The following is a 27,577-nucleotide window of genomic DNA, read 5'->3' as shown; positions in this document are numbered from 1 at the left end:
TCCGTTTTACAGATGAGGTCGCTGAGGCACAGAGAAGTTAAGAGGCTTGTCCGAAGTCACACAGCTGACAAGTGGTGGAGCTGGGATTAGAACCCACGACCTCTGTGAGACAGTCACGCTTCTAGGCAGTTGGGGAAGGGGGCCGGAAAAAGCCCCAGTGCCAAGTGCTTTGTATAGTGCTCTGCGTGTAGTAAGCGCTCAATAAATACCACTGATCATGGGTGAGCTCTGAGCTTTTCCCAGTAGTCCTGGAATCCCCCAAAGTTGCTCCATCTGCCCGGGTTGAGCTTGGTGTAATCCATTCGCTTAGAAAAAGGAGCAAGCAGTGAGGCCTGGTGGATAGAGCACGGGACCGGGAGCCCGGAGGACTCGGGTTCTAATCCCAGCTCCGTCACTCATCCGCTGTGTGACCTTGGGTAAAACACTTAACTGCTCTACGCCTCAGTTTCCTTATCTGTTAAAGGGGGATTAAGCCTGTGGACATAGAATGTGTCCACCCCGATTAGCTTGTACCTACCCCAGTGCTTAGTACGGTGCCTGGCACACGGTAAGCGCTTAACCAATACCATAAAAATAAAGTCTGATGGAGAAGCCCTCTCGTTAAAAGCACAATGACCTCAGGCGACCTTGCTCCTTTGCCAGTCAACGCAACTGCTAGATGATGGGTTCTGGAGGGCTCCACAATCAATCAGTAGGGTTCACCCAGGACTTACCGTGTGCAGTGCACTGTACTAAATGCTTGGGAGGGTACACTGGAGTAAGTAGACGCCTGCTTGCAGGTGATGGCCTACAGCATCTTAAATAGGCTGCAGATGACTGCTTTTCCGGTGGGAAGAGTGAATAAATCCTACCTCCCTGAAATGGTGGACAACTCTCCCTAAATTTTATAGGGAAGGTAGATGTCAGAGGTTGGGAGCTTATCCGCCTCACTGCAGTTACGTAGTAAATAAGCCCCCGGAGGGGAGAGACCAGACGCTTCCGACGGACAGCATGGCCTAGTGGAAAGAGCATGGGCCTTGGAGTCAGAGGACCCGGGTTCTGATCCCAGCTTGGCCGTTCATTTGCTTCGTGACCTCGGGAAAGTCACCTAAAGACCCTGTGCCTCAGTTTCCTCATCTGCAAAACGGGGATTCAACACCTGTTCTCCCTCCTGTTTAGACTACGAACCCCAAGTGGGCCCTGATTATCTTGATTCTGCCCCAGAGCTTAGTAGAGTGTTTGGCATGCGGTAAGAGCTTACCAAACATCATCATCCTGTTATTATGACGAGGTACTTTCCCAGTGCTTAGTGGAGTGCATTGCGCTCGATGGGTGCTCAATAACTGCCAAACCTATTACCACACAACCTCCTTTCATATTCAGCAAACCAGTATCAATTTCATTTTAAGTGGCGGCGATGGAGGGGCAAGAGTCAGGGGATGGAGGAAAACGGGCGCTTTGAAGGATGGAAAAATCAAGCCATCCAAGTCAACGCTGCCATTTTGACTGGCGCCGTTCTTTCTTTCACGCTCAGTCACCCTGCTTTCCCGTTCTTCGGCGATGCTCAGCTCCATCAAGCGAGTTCAGGTTTCTAAGAGTTCTCTTCTGCAGATGGGCCAGTGCGGACTCTTTCACTGACTTTCAGAAAGACAACTCGGGCAGAGCAACAAATGGGTTCAACAAATGGGAAGCCCCATTTGCCCATTAAAGCATCTGGGGGGGGAAGGAATTAGACCGTGAAGCCGAGACAAAGCAAGCCACGTAAGGACTCATCAGAAAGGCCGTGAGATTCGCTCACGTTCAGAAGAAGCGCTGGGAGACGGGGATCAAAACAACCCTTCAGTGCTCGCTTAAAGAAACATTTTTCTTCCTCCTCGAGGAGACTGATAAAGATCCGACATCTGGAGCATTTTCGTCTCAGTTCGCAGACATACCTTGGCTGACCTAGTGATGGCTCCAATCTCGGAATAGAGATCTGTGCTGTCTGGGAACTTTTCCACCACCATAGTGCACACGTGGTGAAGGAGAGACTGCTTATGCACTGTGTCTTTGACTTCTGGAACCTTCTCGAGGTAGCTCAACTCAAAGGCTTTGGCCTGGCGGGCAAAATTCAGAGAGAAAAACTGGAGTCAATACCCCGTGCGTCGAATTAAAGGATGTCCCCCGTCCCTTTCGTAGAGGGAGGCAGCGTGGTTGAGTGGAAAGAGCCCGGGTCCGAGAGGGGGGAGGACCCGGGTTCTGATCCCGACTCTGCCACTTGGCTGCTGTGTGACCTCGGGCAAGGCGCTTCACTTCTCTGGGCCTCAGTGACCTCATCTATACAATGGAGATTCAGACTGTGAGCCCCATGTGGGTCATGGACTGTGTCTAACCTAATTATCTCGTATCTACCCCAGAGCTTGGTACAGCGCCTGGCACATCGTAAGCACTTAAACAAATACCATTTAAAAAATGGCACACTTGCGGTGTCAGGGTTTTTCTGAAATGTCCTTCCCCTCACTCTCAGCTCCCCTCTCTAACACACACAAACACACTCAAACCCGAGGTGAGACGAACAACTGATACTGCCGCTATCACGAGCCTCCCCAAATTTCTGCCTCCAGGGCTGTAATGATTATTATAATAACTGTCCTATTTCTTAAGCATTTACTATGTACCAAACACCGCTAAGTGCTGGGTTACACACAGTAATCAGATCAGGCATAACCTCCCCCACTAGACTGCAGAGCTGCTCGAGGGCAGGGACCACGTCTACCTACTCCACTGAGCGAGTACGATTTAGGGGTTGGAAGACGCGTTCCCCGTCCACAGTGAGCTTACAGTCCAAAGGGTAAAAAGACATGGATATCAGTCGATTAGGGATATGTACATAAGTGCTGGGGAGACAAGGGAAGGATGAAGAAAGGGGGCAAATCCAAGTGCAAATGCAATTTTAGTCCAAGTGCTAAATTTAGTTTAGCACCTCCCCGACTACACCGGCGGCTCCTTGAGGGCAAGGGTCCGCCGTGGCTACGAACTCTATTGCACTCTCCCGAGCGTTCGGTATATTGCTCTGCACAAAGGAAGCGCTCAATAAATACTTCTGATCGGTTGACCGGGTAGAAGTCTTGACGCACACGTCCAGGGAGAGGCTGAGGGGAGAGAGCTGCGGCTGGCAGCCAGCCATCGGGTCTGGCTTCCGAGGGTGGGCTTCCGTTGCCATGTTGTGTAGCGGGGGGAGGGGACAAGAGGTCAGGCCATCCTGCCTGGGGAGCATTAGCCCGAGCGGAGAAGAGGAAGGGAATAGGGACGGCTGAGAAATCTCACCTAATCCCTCGGCCGCTGCAGTGGATTGGGCAGGATGTGGACTCTGGGGACCCGTGATGGTGATGTGGGTTTGCCGGACTTCACTGTTCCCAATTCATTCATTCAGTTGTATTTACTGAGTGCTTACTGTGTGCAGAGTGTTGTAATACGCGCTCGGCACAGTACGACACAACAATAAACAGACACATTCCCTGCCCACCACCAGCTTACAGTCTAGAGTGGAAGACAATTCCTACATCTGTTAATAATAATAATGACGACGATGACAATAATGACGGCATTTGTTAAGCGCTTACGATTTGCCAAGCACTGTTCTAAGCACGGGGGTGGATACAAGGTAATCAGGTTGTCCCAGGTGGGGCTCACAGTCTTCATCCCCATTTTACAGATGAGTTAACTGAGGCACGGAGAAGTTAAGTGACCCGCCCAGAGACACACTGCTGGCAAGTGGCGGAGCTGGGATTAGAACCCACGACCTCTGACGCCCAAGCCCGGGCTCTTTTCGCTAAGACACACTGCTTCTCATTTCCCAATTTCCCATTTCTCATTTCCTACATTTAATCAGAAACTGTCTATTGAGACAGTCACCGCGATCAATTCGTTTACAATTTTAAGACAGGCTGCCTTCCGGGCCTGGTAGAGCAGGATTTGCGCTCCATGGCTTGGGTGATGAAGGACTGAAGGTGCTGGAGCTCTCAGGGATTGAGAGAAGACGTGAGACAAGAAGTGAGTTGGAGGACCCCGGGTCTAATCCCGGCTCCGCTACTTGGCTGCTTTGGGATTTGGGGCGAGTCACTTCGCTTCCCTCATCCGTAAAATGGGGATTGAAACTGTGAGCTCCATGGGAGACAGGGACTGTGTCCAACCTGATCAGCGTGTATCCACCCCATCACTTTGTACGGTGCCTTGCACGTCGTAAAGACCAAACAAATACCGTTCAAATATAAAAAAGGATGACAAACACTTACATTGGTTCCATTGAGAAAGTTTCCAATGGCCAATAATGTAGACAGGATAAAACCAAGGGTTTTATTCTTCTCCAACTGGTCCATTCCTTCCTTCAGATCCAGAAGGGGCTCTGCCACTTCCTGCCGACGGGGAACAGGATCAGCACAATTGGAAAGAATGCAAATTTCATTATGTTGCCATTTAAAATAATGAACACGAAGCTTGGGCCAAAGCCTCTAGCCCATACACATCCTAAGAGAACCTTAAGAAACACGTAAGCCCGTCAAACGGCAGGGACCGTCTCCATCCGTTGCCGACTTGTTCGTTCCAAGCGCTTAGTACAGTGCTCTGCACATGGTAAGCGCTCAATAAATACCATTGAATGAATGTAATCAGCCTTGCTTCCTTACTCCCCGCAAAGAGCTCAGAATCGATTGAGAACTGGGACTCGGAAAGACCTGGGTTCTAATCCCGGCTCTGCCAACTGCTTGTTGGGTGACCCCGGGCAAATCACTTCACCTCTCTGTGCCTCAGTTACTTCATCTGTAAAGTGGGAATTCAACACCGGTTTTCCCTCCTACTTAGCCTGTGAGCCCCATGAAGGACAGGGACGGTTTCCGACCTACCCCAGCACTTACAACAGTGCTTGACCCATTCATTCATTCAATAATATTTATTGAGCGCTTACTATGTGCAGAGCACTGTACTAAGCACTTGGAATGTACAGTTCGGCAACAGATAGAGACAATCCCTGCCCACTGACGGGCTTACAGTCTAACCCCTATCCCACTTACAGCTCACAGTCTTCATCCCCATTGTACAGGAGAGGACCCATAGTACGCGCTTAAAAAACGCTACATAATAATCTGATAATCAACGAAATGTTTTTCACCAGTCAACCCCAGATGGGCAGACGGAATATCCCGGTTTATTTGGGACAGTTCTGGAGTCTCACAAAACACACTGGGTGATTTTTTTTTTAAAAAAAAAAATAATCACAATTGTTCTGGAATTGGGACTCTCTTGGCTATACTGATGAGCCTAACTTGCACTGGCCCCGGGACCAGCTTCAGACATTTGGCTGCCATGAGGTGGGGAAAAAATAGCCACCATCCCCATCTGTTTCGCTTTTGATTGTTTAACCATCTCCCCTCCCCACCCCCGTGTCCCACCATCCCCTCTGACGGTACTCGCGAGGGGTCGACTCACTCACTTTCCACCTGAACCCAAGTGACCCTCCAGTTGCTCAGCCCAGGCCCAGCGTTCTGGGAATTGGGGTGCTGACATCCAGGCCACCACACCCCTCTCCCTCAGCCCCACACACTCAGTTGCCGAAAGGGAAGGAGAGGAGGAGGAAGCTATCAACAGAAGGCCGTAGATGTTGAGGAGAAACACGGAGCGAAAGAGTGAAAGGAACCTGTGGGAGTCAGCCTCCCCAGACTAGAAGATTATCAGCATAAGGCTCGGAGACGCCGAGGAGACGCGTAGTGAACGAGTGCCGGGGACCGTTCATTCGTTCACTCAATCATATTTATTTAGTTCATTCATTCAACAGTATTTATTGAGCGCTTATATGTGGCAGAGCACTGTACTGAGCGCTTGGAATGTACAAATAGGTAACAGATAGAGCCAGTCCCTGCCTTTTGACGGGCTCACGGTCTAATCGGAGGAGACGGACACACAAGAACAATAGCAATAAATATTTAGTGCTTACTGTGTGCAAAACACTACACTAAGAGTTTGGGAGAGTACAATATGATAATGAACAGACACATTCCATGCCCACAGTGAGTTTGCAATCTAGGGAGGCAGACATTAATATCAATAAATTACAGACATGGAAATAACATTAGAGCTTTGTACATAAGTACCTATGTACTCTATGTACATAAGAGTTACTCATTCAACAGTATTTATTGAGTGCTTACTATGTGCAGAGCACTGTACTAAGCTTTTGGGATGTACAATTCGGGAACAGGTAGAGACAATCCCTGCCCAGTGAATAAGTAATAATGTTGGTATTTGTTAAGCGCTTACTATGTGCAGAGCACTGTTCTAAGCGCTGGGGTAGACACAGGGGAATCAGGTTGTTCCACGTGGGGCTCACAGTCTTAATCCCCATTTTACAGATGAGGGAACTGAGGCACAGAGAAGTGAAGTGACTTGCCCACAGTCACACAGCTGACAAGTGGCAGAGCTGGGATTCAAACTCATGAGCCCTGACTCCAAAGCCCGTGCTCTTTCCACTGCGCCACGCTGCTTCTCACGCTGGGAATAAGTGTCCCCAGGCTAAGAGGTTATCAAGAGAAGGCTCGTAGATGCTGAGGAGACACGTAGCAAAAGAGTGAAAGGAATCTGTAGGCGCTCAGTTGATCTTTAGTTTTGCGGAGCCCCTCGCCAGAATAATGTAATCACTCTAGCGGTAAGGTGTCCCTGGGCTTAGACTACATAAACGTGGTTTACGTTACAGTTTGCCTTGGCAGGCTGAGAGGAAGTCAGAGGTCTACATTCTGTGGGGCCGGCGACCGCCACCACGGTGTTAATGGGAGCCCCAATCCTTTCATTCAATAGTATTTATTGAGCGCTTACTATGTGCAGAGCACTGTACTAAGCGCTCGGAATGAACGAGTCGGCAACAGATAGAGACGGTCCCTGCCGTCTGACGGGCTCACGGTCTCATCGGGGGAGACGGGCGGACGAGAACGATGGCAATAGATAGAGTCGAGGGGAAGAACATCTGGTAAAAACAATGGCAACTAAACAGAATCGAGGCGATGCACATTTCATTAACAAAATAAATAGGGTAACGAAAATATATGCTGTCGAGCGGACGGGTACAGTGCCGAGGGGATGGGAAGGGAGAGGGGGAGGAGAGGAGGGAAAGGGGGAAAAGGGGGTTTAGCTGCGGAGAGGTGGGGGGGAGCGGTAGAGGGAGTAGAGGGAGAAGCGGAGCTCGGTCTGGGAAGGCCTCTCGGAGGAGGTGAGTTTTAAGTAGGGTTTCGAAGAGGGGAAGAGAATCGGTTCGGCAGAGGCGAGGAGGGAGGGCGTCCCGGGACCGCGGGAGGACGCGGCCCGGGGGGTCGACGGCGGGACGGGCGAGACCGGGGGACGGCGAGGAGGCGGGCGGCGGAGGAGCGGAGCGTGCGGGGTGGGCGGTAGAAGGAGAGAAGGGAGGAGAGGTAGGAAGGGGGGGATCCTGAGGAACCTCTGGACCCCAATACATGATGTTCCAGCCTGGGATGCTCCCCCGGGGCCTTGGCCTCCACTAAAGGCACCTGTGTGTCTCATGACAAGCATCTGTGGGTCAGGGGTTGGGCAGAACCTGCTCCTCCTGGACGGGGTCCAGGGTCAGGGTCACGGCCTCCTTCCCTCCCGCCCAGCTCCAGGAATCATCCCCCCTCCTCCCCCTCTGCCACCAGCTCTGGCAGAGAGGAGGGCAGAGGTGCAGTCCTTTCCTACAGGGAGAAGCAGGGTAGTGGCCTGAGAGTCAGAAGGACCTGGGTTCTACCTCTCTGCTGCGTGACCTGCGGCAAGTCACTTCCCTCCTCTGGGCCTCAGTTACCTCATCTGGAAAATGGGGATGAAGACCGTGAGCCCCATGCGGGATGTGGACCGTGTCCAACCGGATTAGCTTGAATCTATCCCAGAGCTTAGTTCGGTGCCTGGCACATAGTCTGCGCTTAACAACTACCAGGAAACAAACAAAAAAAAACTTCTGCAGAGGGACCCAGAGAAGACAGGGAGGAAGCTTCTCAGCTGGCTCACCCATAATCAATCAATCATGGGTATTTACTGAGCACTTACCGTGTGCAGAACACTATACTAAGCATTCGGGAGAGTACATACGACGCTATCCACTTCGTCTTTCTGCCTGATGCGGACACTCAATTCATCCCAATCTCTTTAGAATTTAGTGGTGCAAAAGCGGGAATGGAAGGATACACGTCTTTACCGTTTTCCCTTCTTTAACACGAACCACGCAGTCCCTGCCATTTGTGTTGTAACTAGTTAACACAATCTTATCCAATCAAACTAGCCCTTCTTCCTCCACGCCAATTGGTTTTTGGAGTTCATCACCCTTTCCGTTGGTAATTCTATCAGCCAAAATGAGGTGATGATATTTCCCCCTAGGCCAAGAAACATAATCATCGACCTGTCCGCGTAAGGATAAGAGTGTGTCTCCACCTGGCCGACTAGGAAAAGAGGGGATCAGTGTCACGGGAAGGCACAGAGGGCAAAGAAAATCGAAAATCCCCAGGTGGGAAATGCGTGCCGAGCCGGGGATCGGGTCCTGGGAATATCGAAACCCAACGGGATCCCGGGGAAGAAGTGAGAATGTGCTAAGCCGTAATCTACGTGCTTGCGGTTGTTCTGGGAGGGGATAGTGGGGCTGGGGTGAAACTCAAGCACTGCCACAATTTACCACTAATTCTCGCTGGGCCAGTTGGCCCAGCCTGACTGAGATCGTGCAGACAGGCTTCATTTCTGTCTGGAATATAACAGCCCCGTTTGCCTCCCGATTGATTTTTCTGTCCACCTGAGACATAGCAGCTTCCTGGGGGTCCTAACCCTCATACCCTCCCCCCCCCCCTCCACCCCCACCCCGACCCAGCCATTTCTGGACTTTGGGATCTGTGGGGAGGAGGAGAAGCCAAGAAAGGGAAACACTGATCCTGAAGCTGGATTAGCCTCAACTGTGGTATCTGTTAAGTGTTTATCTATGTGTACTAAGTGCTGGCATAGGCATGAGATAATCAACTGATCATATTTATTGAGTGTTTTCTCAGTAGATAGAACAAAGGAACCATTAGCCCCATCCCCTTTCTCTACGATCAGGACCATTTGGAATCACTAGAGAAGCAATGTGGTCTACTGGATAAAGCACAGGCCTCGGAGTCAGAAGGACCTGGGTTCTGATCCCGCCTCCGCCACTTGTCTGCTGTGTGACCATGGTCAAGTCACTTCACTTCTCGGTGCCTCAGTTACCCCATCTGGAAAATGGGGGTTAAGATTCTAAGACCGTGTCCGACGTGATTAGCTCGTATCTTCCCCAGCACTTGGAACAGCGCTTGACACATAGTAAGCGCTTAACACATACCATCGTTACCGTTACTATTGGGACCGACTTGAGAGTTTGTGTTACCCTTCCCGTCGACCTTCTCAAAAAGCTTTTACCTTTTCTATGAGCTCATAGTCCAACTTGAACGCCCACAGCTGAAGCCGGGCCGTCAGCTCGCTGATGGAGGAGAGGGTGAACAGGAACTGCTCGGCGCTGCCCAAGGGGGTGTCGGGATTGGCCAGTTGTGCCTCTTGGATCTTCTGCTTTTCCTCCTCCGTCGGAATCATGGTGAGGATTTTCTAGACGGATAAGATGACACTGACTTTTTACAGCTGTCACTCGCCAACGAGCGATCCATCAAGCCATGGAGAGCTTACTGTGTGCAGAGAACTGTACTAAGCACTTGGGAAAGCATAATGTAAGAGGTGACAGACATGTTTCCTGCCCACGAGGAACTTACAGTCTGAAAGGGGAGACAGCTGTTAATACACATAAATTAACTATGGATATAAGTGCCGTGGGGCTGAGGGAGGTGTGAATAAAGGATGCAAATCCGAGGGTAAGAGAGTTGCGGGAGTGGGAGAAGAGAAAAAGGGGAACTCAGTCGGGGAAGCCCTCTTGGAGATGTGTTTGGAAGGTGGGAAGAGTGGATCATCTGTTGGAGATGAAGCGGGAGGGAGTTCCAGGCCAGAGGCAGGATGTGGGTGAGGGGTTGGCGGCAAGATAGACAAGATTGAAGTAGAGTGGCACTAGAGGAGTGAAGTGTGGAGGCCGGATTGTACTAGGAAATCAGAGAGGTAAGGTGGGGGCTGTGGGGAGGAGCAAGGGAACACAAATTTGCTGTTTCTACAGCATTGTCTTCTAGTGAGAAACTCTGTGTGTGTGTGAGTCTGCTTTCTGTTTATTAGTGACAATCCAACCCATTAGCAGGTATTAGCCATGTAGCATTTGCCTGATCCAATGGCATTTCTGAGAAGTCAGAATGTAGACAACAATATAAAAACTTCAGATCTTTTTTTAAGCTTGGACGTCATTTTTTTTTCCCCTCCTCTTATTTCAAAAGAACAAAGAGCTCGGATGACTTGCCAAAGGTGAGTCAGAAAGTCGGTGGCCAGCAGCGAGCTGGAGCCCAAGGCTTTTGAGCGTTGGGTTTGTTTGCAATCCGCAAGGGAGAACGGTGGGGTAAAAAGATGGGAGAGAGGAAGGAAGGGAGGGAAAGAGAGAGGGGCAGGGAAAAGGGGGGAGGGGGAAGAGAGAGAGAATGAGAATATAAATGTGAAGAGAGGCAGGGAGGAGAAGAAAGCATGAGGGAGAGACAGAAAAGGGAAGAACGGATCGAGAGAAAGAGGAGAAGGGGAGAAAGACAATGAAAAAAAGGGAGGACACACAAGGGTGAAGCATTTGCTGTCACTACTTATTTTGGAGAAAACCTTCGTGTTATCTCTCGGTTCATTTTCTCTGGTTGTGTTTTGGCCACATCCTTCCTCCCTGAGATTGCTCTTGCAAGTATACTGTTGCTGTTCTATGGATTTTCAACTGGCCATCTTTCAAAATGAGAAAGGAAATACAAATAACCCCAAGAAGATCAGATGCTTTAAACCTTGGCTCACTGAAATCAATAGACCGTGTTTACCAAGAGTGACCTGCAGCGACTCACTGAAGGAAATACAATAGCTCTGTAGCTAAAAAGACATCCTGGTCATGACAGAAATCTGTTGTGAAAGGGAGATATGAGGGTGAAAATAAAGGCAGCTGCATTTCCAAGTTGATCCAAAATATGAAGGACCTGGGATCTAATCCCGGGTCCGCCACTTGCCAGCAGTGTGACCTTGGGCAAGTCACTTAACTTCTCTGGGCCTCAGTGACCTCATCTGTAAAATGAGGATTAAGACTGTGAGCCCCACGTGGGACAGGGACTGTGTCCAACCTGATTATCGAGCGCTTAGAACAGTGCTTGGCACACAGTAAGGACTTTACAAATGCAATCATTACTATTATTATCTAACAAGCCCATCTAGGTTCAACTCAAATTTACAAAGCAGGCATCTCTTCCCCATTGTCGGTTGTGAGCATCTCTACTTGATATTCTGTGCACCATTTTGGATTCTGTGATGAGGCAAGTTTGAGGAACCATAATATTCCATGACTCCTTCACCGGCAGCCTGCTCTTGCAAGGCGTTCATGATCTCACGCATCTCTCTGTGATTCGCCCTTGTTAAATCCAGGTGTTGAGCTCTGCATTTTTCTCCCGATTTACTTTTCGTTACTCTCTGCTTCTAAGCAAAAAGTGAGGGGACCAATTGTAAAGAGGACTTAGTGCAGTGCTTAGAATGCTTAGTTCGGGACTCTGTAATCCATAGGACTTCAAAGCGTACCCCTGGTTGATGGAGGACTGAGGAAATGAGTCAATTTGGGAGGAAAATGAAGTCATTCTACTGTCTATTAGGGGCAGAGGGTATAGGAACTGTGAAAAGGTATTTCGCTGTGAAAGGATCCAGTGGGAGAACCAATAAGAAAAAAAAAATACTCGAGGCCACAAAGTAATAACACTCCTGCTGCTATTAGTAGTAATTATGGAATTAAGCATTTACTATGTGCACAGCAATGCTTTAAGTACTGGAGTAGATACAGGATAATCTACATGTATCTAGATTCACGGGATAAGAGGAGGGAGAATAAGCACTGACTCCCCAATTTACAGATGAGGAAATTGAGGCGCAGAAAAGTTAAATGACTTGCCCAAGATCACACAGCTTGCAAGTGACAGGTCCTCTTGAAGCCCTGGGCTGCCTGTGCTCTTTCCACTAGGCAATACTGTTACTAACGTTAGAGAACCCGGTAGCCCCATCTCTCCCATAATCTTGGTTTTACCATGCTCAGTTTTGCCAAATTGAGTGCTCCTCGAGGCCAGGGATCATGCCTACAAACTACTGCATTTAACTCTCGCAAGAGCTTAGTACGGTGCTCAATCAATACCACCGATTGACTGATTGATTCGAGAACTGGTCAGCTTTCAGAGGAAGGTTGAAAAGCTCCAAAAGGAAGCAACGTAATCTAGTGGCCTCAGAATCAGATGACCTGGATTCTAATCACCACTCCGCCACTTGTCTGTGTGACCGTGGGTGAGTCACTTCTCTGTGTCTCAATACCAGTTATTTTTTTTTAAGGTATTTGTTAATCACTTGTTATGTGCCTGACACTGTACTAAGCACTGGAGTGGATACAAGCAGATCGGGTTGGACGTAGTCCCTGTCCCACATGGGACTCACAGTCTTAATCCCCACTTTACAGACGAGGGACCTCTTGAAGCACCAAGAAGTGAAGGTGACTTGCCCAAGGTCTCACAGCAGATGAGTGGCGGAGTGGTGATTAGAATCCAGGTCACCTGACTCCCAAGCCCGGGCTCTACCCTCTAGGCCACACCATTCTCCCTCCTACTCAGACTGCGAGCCCCGTGTGGGACAGAGATTGTGTCCAACTTGATCTTGTATCTACTCCAGAGCTTAGAAGGGTGCCTGACGTGGTAAATGCTGAAAAGATACCACAGTTATTATTATGATTAAGCCTGCTTGTGCCTGGTTTCTCGGCCCTTTTTTTTTTTTTGCTTCTTCCTTGGGACCTCACTTGCAAAGGGGCAGCCACTATGGCAGATCCAGACTTTGCATTCCCTGGATTCGTTCTGAGCTCCAGCAGAACTCCGCTGGGACAAGCTCCAGTCCTACCTATCACCCTGGTGCCTCGAAAACAGTTTACTTGAAATCCGGATTAGGTGCTGAACATACCCTCATCAGCATGAAAAAATGACTCTAGTGTGTTTATTTCTTCTCCCGAGCAAATACCCAGGGCTCAGGACCCAATTTCCATGCGCTGGTGAGTTCTGAAGATTTTCAAAAACACCAGGACTGAATAGACGACAGGACTTTGGCAGAGTGGACTCTGTTTCTTCAGGGACTGAAACTGCTGACAAGTTTCGCAGCTGTGGCGGTGTCAGTTTGTTAAAGAAATTTGTGGGGAAAGGAAAAAAAAAATCATCCAAAAAATCTCCGAATAATCAACGGGCGCTCCCGCCATTCAACGGCCGCCCGGGTACGATCGGCATTTTACACCGACAGAACCTGAGTCGTTTCACCTAAAATTAGGCTGATTCCGTCGCTACAGTCGTCGAGGCTTTCTACGCTGCTTTTGCAAATAGTTTCATCCTACCCGTCCGGCTTTCTTGGTCCTTTCCTGAGAAAGTAATAAAGATTCTTACTTTTGTTTTTCACTCTATGACTAATTTGAACCATTTGTTCATCCCTGAAGATTGATGAGTCTACCATCTGCCAATTTCTTTTATTGTTTTTTTACACTTTGCGGACAATAAAAAGAACATTAAGACTAAGTGGGGCAACAGGAGAGCTACACCTCATAATCATACTCAGCCTCTCTGTTCCCTTGCACAGATCGTCGCCAGCACTGGATGTGTCTGTTTCTCCCTTGCTGTCCGCCTCATCGTTTCCCTCCAGAGGCAGGGAGGCACTGTCTGGGAACCCTAACCTAAATTTTGAGGTCGTCTATCTATCCATCAATGCTATTTACTCAACGCTTTCTGGGTGCGGAAGAGTTTACTGAGGGGGAGACAGACTCTAAAACAAATTACGGGTCGGAGGAGCAAAAGAGGTGATAAAGGATAAGCAGAGCAGACTCAGTCTCGGTCCATATAGGGCACTTCCAGTCTGAGAAGAATGAAGACTTACACAGAATGGCCTAGAGGACAGAGCACGGGCCTGGCAGTCAGAAAGAAAGTCACCCCGGCTCTGCCACTTGTCTGCTGTACGACCTTGGGCAGTTCACTTCTCTGGGCCTCAGTTGAACTCATCTGGGAAATGGGGATTGAGACCGTGAGCCCCAGAAGGGACAGGGACCGTGTCCAACTCGATTTGCTTGTGTCTGCCCCAGCGCTTCGTACGGTTCTTGGCACACAGTGCTTAACAAATACCATCAGAGAATCCTTGTCCTTCAGGGATTAAATAATTTCCAAAGTTCCACGGGCCTCTTTCTAAGGGACGCATACTTACCTAGGTCGGAAAACTCGGCTACTTCATTTTTTACTTTTCCTCTTGGCTTTTACAAAGGAATCAGCGTGGCCTAGTGGAAAGAACATGGGCCTGGGAGTCAGAGGACCTGGATCCTCTGTGTGACCTTGGACAAGTCGCTTCATTTCTATGTGCCTCAGTTTCGTTCACTGTAAAATTCTACTCAATTTTCAATTCTACTCCCTCTCACTCAGACTGGGAGCCCCATGTGGGACAGGGACTGTGTCCAACCTGAGAAACCTGTATCTACTCCAGTGCCTAGAACAGTGCTTGGCACAAAGTAATTAACGGGCAAATACCATAAAAATCAAACAGAAACAAACTCTCTAGGTCCTTTGCGGTAGCTAGTGGTAATAGTATCTATTACACGCTTACTTTGTGCAAAGCATATTCTAAGTACTAAGAAAGAGAAAAGCAGCATGGCCTAATGGATAGAGCACTGGCCTGGGCGTCAGAAGGACCTGGGTTCTAATCCCAGCTCTGCCCCTTGTCTGCTGCTTGACCTTGGGCAAGTCCCTTTATTTCTCTGGGCCTCAGTGACCTGTCATCATTTTACAGATGGGGATTAAGACTGTGAGTGGAGTGTGGGGTAGAGAATGTGTCCAACCCAGTCGCCTTGAATCTATCCCAGCGCTTAGATCAGTGCCTGGCACAGAGTAAGCACTTAACAATACCATTTGAAAAAAAAAAAAAGAATTAGGAGGAACGCAAGTAGATGGAATTTCTTCACCCCCTATTCCAGAGAGGTCACTTTACATGGCTCCACTTCAGGCAGAATCAGACCCATCATAAAAATAATAATAATTGTGGTATTTGTTAAGCGCTCACTATGTGCCGGGCACTGTTCTAAGTACTGGGGTAGATACAAGATAATCAGGTTGGACACAGTCCCTGCCCTACAGAGCGCTCTCAGTCTTAATCCCCATTTTACAGATGAGGGGATTGAGGCACAGAGAAGTCAAATGACTTGTCCAAGATCACCCAGAGGATAAGCGGCGGAGCCAGGGCTAGAATCCAGGTCCTTCTGTCTCCTTTGCATCAGAACCTAAATGAACGTCAGTACCGCTGATGAGCATGACTGTTCGCGTGGATGCTGAATAGTTATTTTGGTAGGATCCAATACTTTGTGGTGGGCAGGGAATGTCATGGTTTATTGTTGCATTGTACTTTCCCAAACGCCTAGTACAGTGCCCCGCACAGAGTAAGTGTTCGATAAATATGATTGAATCAGTGAATGAAAATGGGTCTACTGGGCCCGCCGGAGGAAGAGGTGCAAATTGGACGAGAAAACCTGCGCATACACAAGCCGACATATCACAGCCCCAGCTAGGGAACGAGAGACCCGTCTCTCCGTGAAAAAACGCCTGGCCTTGTCTCCCTTAACTAAAAACAAAAATCAGAGGCGGCCTCTTTCTCCTACCCAGGAAACAATAAAACAAAAAACACACTGCTTGCCTGAAATTTCGAGATCCTTTCTGGAGCGAAAGAAAAATAAACGATTGTCTCTCACCTCTATTCCTTCCTTGTTCAAGGCGTACTCGTCGAAATTCAAAATAGCGATCTTGATGGTCCGGGGTGGGGGAAGCACAGTCAGGCCAATATTAATAGCATTGCTCCGCTTGGAGTCCAACACAATGATCTCTTGTCTCTTTCCATCTGCAGCAGTTTTCTTTGGGGGAAAAACACGGAAACAAATTAAATTCATCTCCTCTGGTCCCACCTGCCTTTTTGGGGGGTATCCATTAGGCGCTTATTGCGTACCAGGCGCTTTACTGAGTGCTGGCTAATCAGGTTGGACACAGTCCATGTCCCATAGAGGGTTCCGTCTTAATTCTCATTTTGCAGTTGAGGGAACTGAGGCACGGAGAAGTCAAGCGACTTACCCATGGTCACACAGTGGACGAGCGGCAGAGCCGGGATTAGAACCGTCTCGACTGTGAACTCGTCATGGGCAGGGAATGTGTCTGCTTACCGTGTTATTGTACTCTCCCGAGGGCCTAGTACAGTGCTCCGCACACAGTCAGTACTCAATGAATACAACTGAATGAACGAACCCGGGTCCTTTTGACTACCAAGCCCGGGCTCTATCCATTAGACCAGACTGCCTTCTCTGAGAGTCTTCAAAGCCAAATCCTTCAACTCCCTTGGGAGGAGGAGCAAATCGCCCCATCCTAGCTGAGAAATGACTGTCCTGGAGAGGCCCAGCAGTTCAGAAGTTGGATGCACCGCGAGGAGACCCCCGGGAGCTCCTTGATCATCCACTCGCTTTCCCCCGACCCAAGACCCAGCAAGATCCACACCCCGGCGGCTACTTCCGGCAAGTTCCGTCGGCCGGGGACCCGGGCTCCGGCCCATCGGTGACTCGCCACGGCTCGCCGGGGAGCGAGGTGACCGGGAAGGTCAAGGGAAGTCAAATGCTTGGCTTGGCTGGAGGAGCCAAGGAGCCAAGGATCAGAGGCCAGCTCGGGAACAATGGCTCTCTATGTTGCGTCCAAGGGTTCAGATGAGGCAGTGTAGCCTGATGGAGAGAGCACGGGCCTGGGAGTCAGAAGGACCCGGTTCTAATCCCGGCTCTGCCACGTGTCTGTTGCGAAGTCACTTCACTTCTCTGGGCCTCAGTTACCTCATCTGGAAAATAGGGATTAAGAGTGCGAGCCCCATGTGAGACAGGGGACTGCGTCCAACCTGATTAACTTGCATCTTCCCCCGTGTTTAGAACAGTGCCGGGCACATATTAAACGCTTAACAATTGCCATAATAATAACAGTAATAATACCCAACTGGCCCCTGCCCGAGGGCTGGACAGTTCGCTTCCTGTTCTTCGGCCAGTTTCCTCTCTTGGCTGCGACTGACTGCCACCGATCACCCAAATTCAGCCATCTCACCAGAATCACCTACTTGGATGTTCTGTTTTGTTTTACGATGCTCGTTAAGCACTTACTATGTGCCAGACACTGTCCGAAGTGCTGGGGTAGATATGACATAATCCGTTCGGATGCGGCCCACCCCAGCGCTTAGTACGGTACCTGGCACACAGTAAACGCTTAATACCACAATGATTATTATTATAGACGCTAAGCCTCCCGTGGACAGGGAACGGGTCTACCAACTCCGTTGTACGGTGCCCTCCCAAGCGCATAGTGCAGTTCTCTGCACACAGCGAGCGCTCAATGAATACCACTCAGAGGACAGCCACAAAGTCGCTTAGACGCTTAGAAAAAAGGCCTTTAAGGAAAGGTTGAGGAACAAGGAGTGCTGAGGAGAGGGAAGAGGAGGCTGATGGAATGAGGATAACGTTCTAAAAGAACCAAAGGGTTGGAGTCCAGCCATCGGCTCCCCAAAAGAGACACGGGGCGCCAGCAGCATGAGTTTGGCGCAAGTAAGAATTCGGGGCCTAGTAGATAGCGCAGAGGACCGGCTAAGAGTCAGACCGCCTGCTTTCTGATCCTGGCTCCGCCACTTTCAGTCTGTGCAAACTCGGGCAAGTCCTCAAGGCCTCGGTTTCCTCATCTGTAAAAAGGGGGTGAACTATCTGTTCTCCCTTCCTCTTAGACTGTGAGCCCCATATAGGATAGCAACTCTGTCTGAGCTGATGGTATTCTATCTATCCCAAGACTTAACACATAGTGAGTGCTTATTCATAATTATAATAATAATTTTGTTATTTGTAAAGCACTTACTACGTGCCAGTCACTGTGCTAAGTGCTGGGGTAGATACAAGGTAATAGGATTGGACGCAGTCCCTGTCCCACATGGGGCTCGCAGTCTTAATCCCCATTTTACAGATGAGGTCACGAGGACCAGAGAATTGAAGTGACTTGCCCAGAGTCACACAGCAGACAAGCGATGGATCTGGGATTAGAATCCAGGTCCGGGCTCTAGCCACTAAGCCACCCTGCTTCAACCAACACCCCATTATTCTTACTATTAGTAATATTACTGGTACTAAGGTGTGTATCTGTTGACGTCTCTCATTTCGCCTCGTGCTTTGCAGGTGACTAGGGATTGAGAAAGCAGATCTGGGGCCGCAGAAATGCACTCCGATCAGGGGCCAAAGTTCCTCGCTTTTCCTGAAAGAAAACGAAAAAGCCGTCTGGCTGTCTGGGAAAACCTGGCAGACTAGCTCCATGGAGGGCGGGGGAAAGCCGGGGGTTTCTTTGGATTTCTCCTGGGGGTCTGGAGGCCAGGGTTTGCAGGGGCTGAGCTCAGAAGGGAAATTTGGTGTACGTCTTTTCCCATCCATCTGGGCTGGCATAGCTTTTTAATTTTTTATTAAAGGAGCTAAATGAAGAACCCTTGAATAGCTCCCAATTTAGCTTTTAAAGCACACGTTCAAACACTGCCCAGCTGCCTCTCGGTGACAAGCAGGCAGATGGTTAAAGTTAAAAAGGCAGAATGAAAAAAGAAATACCAACAAACAGAGGAGTAGGAGAAGGAGGCAGCAGAACTGAGGGACTGGAGAAGATAAGAGGAAGCAGAAAAGAGCAAACTGGGGATTTCAGCAAAGACCAAGAAACTCACAGACGGTAATTTCTTGAGGGCACGAACTGTATCATCCTCCCAAGTGCTTAGTACAGTGCTCTGCCCACAGTAAACTCTCAATCAATATCACTCACTCACTGGTTGGTGAAGAAGGGGGTGGCTGGGAATGGGAGAGGCAGGGCAAATTGGAACCGTCTCTGATTTTTTTTTACGGTATTTCTTAAGCACTTTCTATGTGCCAGACACTGAACTAAGCGCCGGGGTAGATACAAGCTAATCAGGTTGGGCACAGTCCGTGTTCCACATGGGCTCACAGTTTTCATTCCCATTTTACAGATGAGGTCACTGTGGTCCCGAGAAGTGAAGTGACTCGCCCAAGACCACACAGCAGGCAAGCGGCGGAGCCGGAATTAGAACCCAGGTCCTTCTGAATCCCGGGCCTGTGCTCTATCCGCTACGCCAAGCTCCTTCTCCGATTCCTACCAAGTCGTGGTTCTAGCTTTAAGTCTGGAATATAAACTTCCTTTCTCCTTGGAAGAGGTGAAGCGGGGTGGGAGGGAAAGAAAGTGGGGGGTTTATAAACCCCATCACACCGACTCTCTTTAGGTGCACGTTTCTGACAGGTCTCACTCCCCGTTATGATCTGGGGCCATATGAAGTTTATTTTTATTTTCTTGTTCCGTCGCGAACTCGTGTGTCTAATGAAAAACATCTCGTGAGTCGGCATGAGGAAGTGGCTGCTTAAAGTCGTGTTTGGTGGAAATTACGGTGGAGGATTAGAAACAAGAAGACAATTGGTCGCAGCTGCTTCCAGGAACCCGTGCCTCAGTGGTCTGGCCCTTCCCCACGTCGTCTCATCTCAATAATCACGATGGGACTTCTCAAGCACTTGTTCTGTACCAAGCACTGTGCTAAGCGCTGAGGTAGACAGAAGAGACTCAGACTTGACAGAGTCCCTAGTAGACAGAGCACGGGCCTGGGAGTCAGGAGGACCTGGGTTCTAATTCCAGCCCTGCCATTTAATACTTATGGTACTTAATAATTATGGTACGTAAGTGCTTACTACGTGCTGAGCACTGTCCTAAGTGCTGGGGCAGATACAAGGGCAAGCAGATTGCCCCACGGTGGGGGGGGGGGGCGGGGCTCACAGTCTGAATCCCCGTTTTACAGATGAGGTAACTGAGGCACAGAGAAGTCAAATGACTTGCCCCATGTCACACAGCAGACAAGTGGAGGATCCGGAATTAGAACCCACGACCTCTGACTCCCGAGCCCGTGCTCTTGCCACTAAGCCACGCTGCTTTGCCTGCTGCGTGACCTTGGGCAAGCCACTTCCCTTCTCTGTGCCTCCGTTGCCTCATCTGTAAAATGGGGATGAGCCTAAGGTAGGAGAGGGACTGTATCCAACCCGATCACCTTGTATCTACCCCAGCACTTAGTACAGTGCCCGGCACACAGTGAGGATTTAGCAAATACTACAGTTATTATTATTATCATCATTACCCAGGGCTCAGAACCTGTGCGACAGAGAGACAGGCATCTCATCGCCATTTTACAGAGGATGGAACTGAGGCACGGACAGGTCGAGTGACTTGTTCAAGGTCACACGGGAGACAGGTGGACAAGTGGGGTCTCCGGCTCCCGACTCCTTGCCCCGTGCTGTCTTTCCTAGGCCAAGCTAGCGGAATTTTCATTTCTCTCATCTTCCGGGCTCCTTTCCTTTGTCGGCACCTGACGGACGCCAAGCCCCTCGGACAGCTTTCCCCATCCTTCACACGGGCTCTTGTCGCTGGCTTCTCCCCCAGTTCGCCCCTCTAATCCTCTACCCCTCCTGCACGGCGCTAACTGTGGAAAGCGGGGTACCGAGCTGACCAGACCCATTTCAAAGTCATCCTTCCCCGCTATTACTCTGCCCTTTCTGCCCCCTCATCCACTCCCATACCCGCTGCCCGCCACGGACTACTCCAGACCGCGGAGCTAATAATGACAACTGTGGCATTTGCTAAGCGGGTGACACTGGGTAAGTCCCTCTGCTTCTCTGTGCCTCAGTTACCTCATCTATAAAATGGAGATTAAAACCGTGAGCCCCACGAGGGACAGGGACTGTGTCCGACCCAATTCTAGACTCTAAACTCGTCGTGGGCAGGGCTCGTGGTGGGTTGTTTCTCGCTCTACTGTACTCTCCCAAGCGCTTAGGTCAGTGCTTTGCACAGAGTAAGTGCTCAATCAATGCGACTGCGCGAATGAATCCCGTATCGACCCCAGCGCTTAGTACAGTGCCGTCAGTCTCCTCAGAGGGCCCAACCTCACCCCCAGGGGAAGACAGGAGGGCACGGTGTACCTTGGTCACGGGCAGTTCCTTGGACTTGGACTCAAAGAGGTGTTCCAGTTTGGACGTGTCCACTTTAATAGGTTCCAGTTTCGACCAGAGGAATTCTTTGCAGCGCTTGTCGTTTTTACACTGCCACTGGCAGGGCCGTACCTCGTTCCAAAACAGACGGATGGTCTTCTTCTTCTTCACGAACGCCCGGGGCACCTGAGGCGATCCTGAACCCTGAGGGGAGCTGAGCAGCGCGGAGGGAGCCAATAAATTAGGGTGGGCGGGGGGTGGGGGTGGACAGCCGAACGGAGGGGGTGGCGGAGGCGGGGGGAAGCACAGGAAGGAAGGCGGCGGAGGAGGGGGGGGCACCGGGGAGTCCCCGGGGCCCACTTCCATGTCTAACACGTCCAGGTCGTCCTCGGCCCCCAAGTCCGTAAAATCCATGTCGCGGATCCTCAGTTCCCTGGGATTGGCCATGAGCTGATCCCAGATGTAGTCGGACTCTTTCTTGGGCTGCGACTGGCTGCTTTCGGAGACCTTCTCGTCCAGCTCGCTCTCGGGCGAGGACGAGCCCTTGGCCAGCTCGCCGCTGTTGAATTTCTCCGCGAAGGCCTTCACGCCGCCCTGGTTGTCCAAGCCGCGGGCCTCCGGCTTCTTGACGGCGTCCTCTTTGGTCTGGGCGCTGGCCTGCAGGATGGAGATCCGGCCGGCTAAGGTGGCGACGGGCTCCTCGCCTTCCTCCTCCGCCTCCTTCTCCTCCGTCGTCTTCTCCGGCTCTTTCTCCTCTTCATCCTTGGCTTTCTTATTATGGGCATACAACATGTCCAGCATGAAGCGTCTGTTGTTGAGGATGTTGCCGCACTGTGCATTCACACCGGCATCCTGAGAGGGCTGGGACCACGAACCTAAAATCGCATAAACGGGACGGATGAGAACGTGACTGGGACAGAAAAGCAAAGCAGAAAACGACAGACCCTGAGGAAAGGTGGAGCCCAGCCCCACCCAGGGAATTTCGGAGTGTGAGCTAGTAATAATAATGTCGTATCTGTTAAGGGCTTACTATGTGCCGGGCACTGTACTAAGCGCTGGGGTAGATACCAGGTAATTGGGATGGACACAGTCCCTGTCCCACATGGGGCTCACAGTCTTCATCTCCATTTTACAGATGAGGTAACTGAGGCACAGTGAAGCGATTTGCCCAGAGTCACACAGCGGAGAAGTGGCGCAGTCGGGATTAGAACCCATTACCTTCTGATTCTCAGGCCTGTGCTCTGTCTGCCAGAGGAGATTTGACCTTAATCAGGCTTCGAAGGTGCAAATATGGTTTTAGAGATGTCACCGCTCTGACTCAAACCCAACCAAAAGTATTGAATGACCATTTTCTCTTTGCAGAGCAACGTACTAAGCGCTTGTGAAAGTACAACAGAGTCACTCTCAAGGAGCTTACAGTCCGGAGAGGTGGCGGGGAACAGACATTAAAATAAATTACAGGTAGATAGAAGCTACAGAGTTGAAAGATCTGGATAAAAATGTTTATCAGTGGGGAGGGGGGAGCGATCAATGATTTAGGTGAGGTTAAAGGGCCGAAGGGGCACTGGAGGGGCGGGAGGGAGAGGGATAGGGTGGGAAGATGAAAGATGAATCAGGGAAGACCTCCTCCCAACCTCCTTTATAGCTATTCCCCCCACTGCCAAAGAAGATCCACTGATTTTTTAGGAATATTTGGGTGCCTGGCCACCTAACCATCTTCCTGGTTCAGAGATCAGACGGTAAGCCCGTCAACCGGCAGGGACTGTCTCCATCTGTTGCCGATTTGTACATTCCAAGCGCTTAGTACAGTGTTCTGCACATAATAATAATAATAATAATAATGTTGGTATTTGTTAAGCGCTTACTACGTGCCGAGCACTGTTCTAAGCGCTGGGGTAGACACAGGGGAATCAGGTCGTCCCACGTGGGGCTCACAATCTTAATCCCCATTTGACAGATGAGGTAACTGAGGCACCGAGAAGTTAAGTGACTTGCCCAAAGTCACACAGCTGACATGTGGCCGAGCAGGGATTTGAACCCATGACCTCTGACTTCAAAGCCCGTGCTCTTTCCACTGAGCCACGCTGCTTCTCAAGTGCACATGGTAAGCACTCAATAAATACTATTGAATGAATGAATGAATGAATGAATGAATGAATGAATGAGAGGATCACGGGAGATGGCAGAAGCCTCAGTAGAATCCCGGCTGGTTGAGCTAGGCCTGTAGGCTGGCTTCGGGTGGAAACAGAGGCAAGGAGCCAAAAGCGAAAAACAGCACCGGGAGCTTCAGTCATTAAGGGCAACAATACAACCAAGGCCAATCTTCTTTTTCTCCCGATATGGCTGGGGAGCAAATCCCACATTGGCCTCCTTAATCAACTGCACACTCCTAGGTGAACCTCACCATCGGTGGTTTCTCCTTTGCTTACTATGCAGTGCCAGGCAATGTACTAGGCGCTGGGGTAGCTACAAGCTAATCAAGCTGGACACAGTCCCTGTCCCACCTGGGGCTCACAGTCAATCCCCATTTTACAGAAGAGGAAACTGAAGCATAAAGAAGTGAGTGACTTGCCCAAGTTTCCCCAGCAGACGAGTGGCAGAGCAGGGATTGGAACCCAGATCCTTCCTACTCCCAAGCCCGTGCTCTATCCAGTGGGCCATGCTACTTCTCACGGAACCGAGAAAATAAACGAGAGACATCGGCCGCTTTCCTTGAAAGTGCAAACGCTCTTGAGTTTTTTCCATCATTCTTCCTGAAAATCGGCCAAAACGCTAGTCACGGGTGACCGATGTCTTTGATGCTTGCCTCTGAACCCAGAAGGGTGCCCAGGGAGAAAGAACCCAGGAGCTTCCAGTGGCTACTGGAAGGCAGGGTCTGGCTAGGAAACTATCGGGGTAGCGACTGGGCTATTTCAGTTCAGTGGCATCCATGAGGGGAGAATAATTATTTCATCATCATCTTGGTATTTGTTGAGCGCTTACTATGTGCAGAGCACTGTTCTAAGCGCTGGGGGAGATACAGGGTCATCGGGTCGTCCCCCGTGGGGCTCCCAGTGAATCCCCATTTCACAGATGAGGGAACTGAGGCACAGAGAAGTTAAGTGACTCGCCCACAGTCACACAGCCGACGAGTGGCAGAGCCGGGAGTCGAACCCATGACCTCTGACTCCGAAGCCCAGACTCTTTCCACTGAGCAGTGCCGCGTCTTGCCTTCCTCCCCATTTCCTCCTCCCCAATCCCTGCTCCTGTCAAAAACCAGGTGGGGTTGCTGAGAGTATTCTTATAACTTGGGCTGGTCTCCAGTACTTCAAGCTCGGGTTGTTTGAATCGATAACAACATTACCATTATCATGGTATTCGATCAGGGTTACTTTGGTCAAGTAATGCTCTGAGTGCTACGGCAGATACAAGTTAATCACGTTGGACCCAGCCCCTGTCCCACACTGGGCTCACGGTCTGAGTAGGAAGGAGACCATGGATTGAATCCCCATTTACCCACGAGGAAACTGAGTCACAGAGAAGCCTCTTGCCCAAGGTCACGCAGCAAGCAAATGGCAGGGCCGGGATTAGAAACCAGGTCCTCTGACTCCCAGGCCCGTGCCCCATCCGCTAGGCCACGCGGCTTCTCAAACTACAACTCCTCGTCCTCCAACTTTCCTCGGACTACTCTGGTTATTCCCAACGCCACAGTTTGCCACTTGGGAATCAAATCCCGTGGTTCAGTCAAGACTGTGAGCTCACCTACTAGACGGCGAGCTCGCTGTGGGCGGGGACAGCCTCTATCTGTTGCCGAATTGTACTTGCCAAGCGCTAAGTACAGTGAGCTCAATCAATACGATGGAATGAATGAATCAGCCACCTTTCTACCTCCATCCAGCACCCAGAGACTCCTCAGACGGGAGAGGAGAAGCCACCTACCGTGAAGCGGTGAGACGAGACGGGACGGACCAGTGAGAGACGCAGACACAGACAGGCACGCACATCTACCCCTTGAGATGCCATCTTGACCTCGAGCTCCGAGAGGCCCTCAGAGAGTCACCGGTTGGCAGGGAGCCGACCGGGCAGACGGGCTTCCCTTCTCCCCCCCTCCCCCCCCCCCCCCCGTTTTTCTCAGAAAGCTTTGGCTAAGGAAAAGAAGGACGTTTACCAGCTCTATTGCCACTGGTCAACTGTTCCTCTTTCTCTTTCCTCTCTAACGTGCTGCCGGCTGAGGAAATGCTGGAAGCGGAGCAGTTGTCTTTTTCGTTCACTTTCCCATTCTGCCTTTCTTTTTCACCGAGAATTGCATTTTCTTCTGGCTCTCCCTCTTCTCCTGGCTCCACCTCACTGTCTGGTCCCCCTGCAGGAGATTCTACTTCCCGGGGTGCTTTGGATGCCCCCTGTTCTGCTTCTGCCTCTGCCTCTCGTGCTGGTTCAGGACAACTGGGCCTCGCTGGGAGAGAGAACGACGGAGAAAAAGTCGGCTTTAACGGTCATTTCTCGCGGCGTTCGGTCCCGCTCGTCCAAACCAGTGAGAGCTGACAGAGAAGGAGAAGGGGGACAATTTTCATCTCTCTCTATTTTGCATCTCTTTTTACTTTGGCTAAAAAAAAAAGCAAAATGAATACTATTACTACTACTAATAATAACTGTGGTATTTGCCACTTACTATGTGCCAGGCCCTGTATTAAGCCCTGGGGTAGATGATGATGATGATAATAATAATTGGGGTATTTGTTAAGTGCTTACTATGTGCCGGGGTCTGTATTAAGAACTGGGGTAGATGCAAGGTGATCAGATTGGACCCAGTCCCCTTCATTCGTACATTCATTCAATCGTATTTATTGAGCGCTTACTGTGTGCAGCGCACTGTACTAAGCGCTTGGCTCACAGTCTTCATCTCCATTTGAGGAAATCGAGGCACAGAGAAGTGAAGTGACTGGCCCCGGGTCACACGGCAGACAAGTGGCAGAGCCGGGATTAGAACCCAGATAATAATAATAATAATAATGATGATTCTGGTATTTGGTAAGCACTTACTATATGCCAGGCACTGTACTAAGTGCTGGGCTGGATACAAGCAGACTGGGTTGACCCGGTCCCTGTCCCCCATGGGGCTCACAGTCTTATTCCCCATTTGAGGTGACTGAGATCCAGAGAAGTGAAGCGATTTGCCCAAGGTCACACAGCAGACAAGTGGCAGAGCCTGGATTAGAAACCAGATCCTTCTCATTCCCGGGCCTTGGGCTCTTTCCACTAGGCTGCTTCTCAAATTCCATCGTGAGGTCTGGCTGTTTGGCCAAGGGACGGGTGGATGAAATTGGTAACGAAAAGTAAACGTGAAACCCGATAAATAGGTCATGGACTGCTTGAATTACGTTAGCTCACCCTTTGGAGTTAATCCATAATTTTGCACAAGAGTTAGTTTAGAGGTTGGACTCTCGGGGCCACAGAATGATTTATAAAACCATCAGAAACAGGTGCCTGGTGAGAGTAAAACACCACCATTAACTGGGTCATGAAGAGAGATGGAAAAAGAGGTAGAGAGGAAAAAAAAGAGCATGACCGCGGCTTTCCTCTGACTTGGCCTTGGGTATGGGAAGGACTCTTTAAAGTTATGGTTCTTTCTACAACCTAGGTCCTTCCCCGAAAGGTATAACGGACGGCAAGGTACGATATGGCGGAGAAGCGACAATATCAGGCATGAGTTGGCTGAAGACTAGCCTTGGCCAAACTGAGCTAGGTCTCTTTTTTCCATTTCACGGGGCACGGCTGCAGCTTGCCCACACATCTGTTTCGGAAGCTTCTTAAATCCCTGGGGAAAAGCCTCTGCTGGACGAGACCGCCTCCCCCTCGCTAAGTTGTTTTGGAGATGTCTGAGAAAGGAGCCCATGCTCAGATTTAGCCTGGACTTTACCTTTACTTTTCAAAAGGAGGCCACATTTCATCCGAGATAAAGTAAACCTTGAGGCATCAATCAATCACTCAATCAATCGTATCCTTACCGAGATGCAGCGGGACCTGGGAGTCAGAAGGACCTGGGTTCTAATCCGGGATCTGTATTTGTCGCCTATGTGGCTTGGGCAAGTCACTTCACTTCTCTGTGCCTCAGTTCCCTCATTTGTAAATTGGGGATTATAGTATTTGGGCCCCATGAGGGACATGGACTGTGTCCAACATGATTAGCTTGCATCTGCCCTAGTGCTCATTATAGTGCCTGGCACGTAATAAGCGCTTAATAAATACCTTAAAAAACTGAGCACTTATCTGATCCAAGAGATACCATGGGGTCCTTCGAAGAACTGTTACGAAAGGCTTAGAAAATGCCACATTGTTTCACGCTGTGGCCCACCCCCACTGCTCTTTTACTTCCAGAAATGACACCATGATACTTTGGAC

At 50.1% G+C, this 27,577-nt stretch overlaps 1 protein-coding gene across 4 annotated transcripts in view; it reads right to left on the bottom strand.

Annotated features, from left to right (window-relative positions):
- The window catches only part of FHOD3 (formin homology 2 domain containing 3), a 297,727-nt gene that overhangs the window by 35,080 nt on the left and 235,070 nt on the right, over nucleotides 1-27,577 (bottom strand). For all 4 annotated transcript variants that reach the window (XM_029054069.1, XM_029054068.1, XM_029054071.1 and 1 more), the window contains 6 exons: nucleotides 25,347-25,631; nucleotides 21,191-22,074; nucleotides 15,878-16,036; nucleotides 9,409-9,591; nucleotides 4,254-4,373; nucleotides 1,914-2,075 (listed from right to left, as the gene is read on the bottom strand). In XM_029054069.1, the coding sequence (XP_028909902.1) occupies nucleotides 1,914-2,075; nucleotides 4,254-4,373; nucleotides 9,409-9,591; nucleotides 15,878-16,036; nucleotides 21,191-22,074; nucleotides 25,347-25,631 (1,793 nt within the window). The remainder of the gene's footprint in view (nucleotides 1-1,913; nucleotides 2,076-4,253; nucleotides 4,374-9,408; nucleotides 9,592-15,877; nucleotides 16,037-21,190; nucleotides 22,075-25,346; nucleotides 25,632-27,577) is intronic.

Source organism: Ornithorhynchus anatinus, chromosome X3 (genome assembly GCF_004115215.2).
Source record: "Ornithorhynchus anatinus isolate Pmale09 chromosome X3, mOrnAna1.pri.v4, whole genome shotgun sequence".
NCBI classification, from domain to species: Eukaryota; Metazoa; Chordata; class Mammalia; order Monotremata; family Ornithorhynchidae; genus Ornithorhynchus; species Ornithorhynchus anatinus.
The sequence above is the reverse complement of the archived record's forward strand: the minus strand, read 5'-3'. Positions and strand labels throughout refer to the sequence as shown.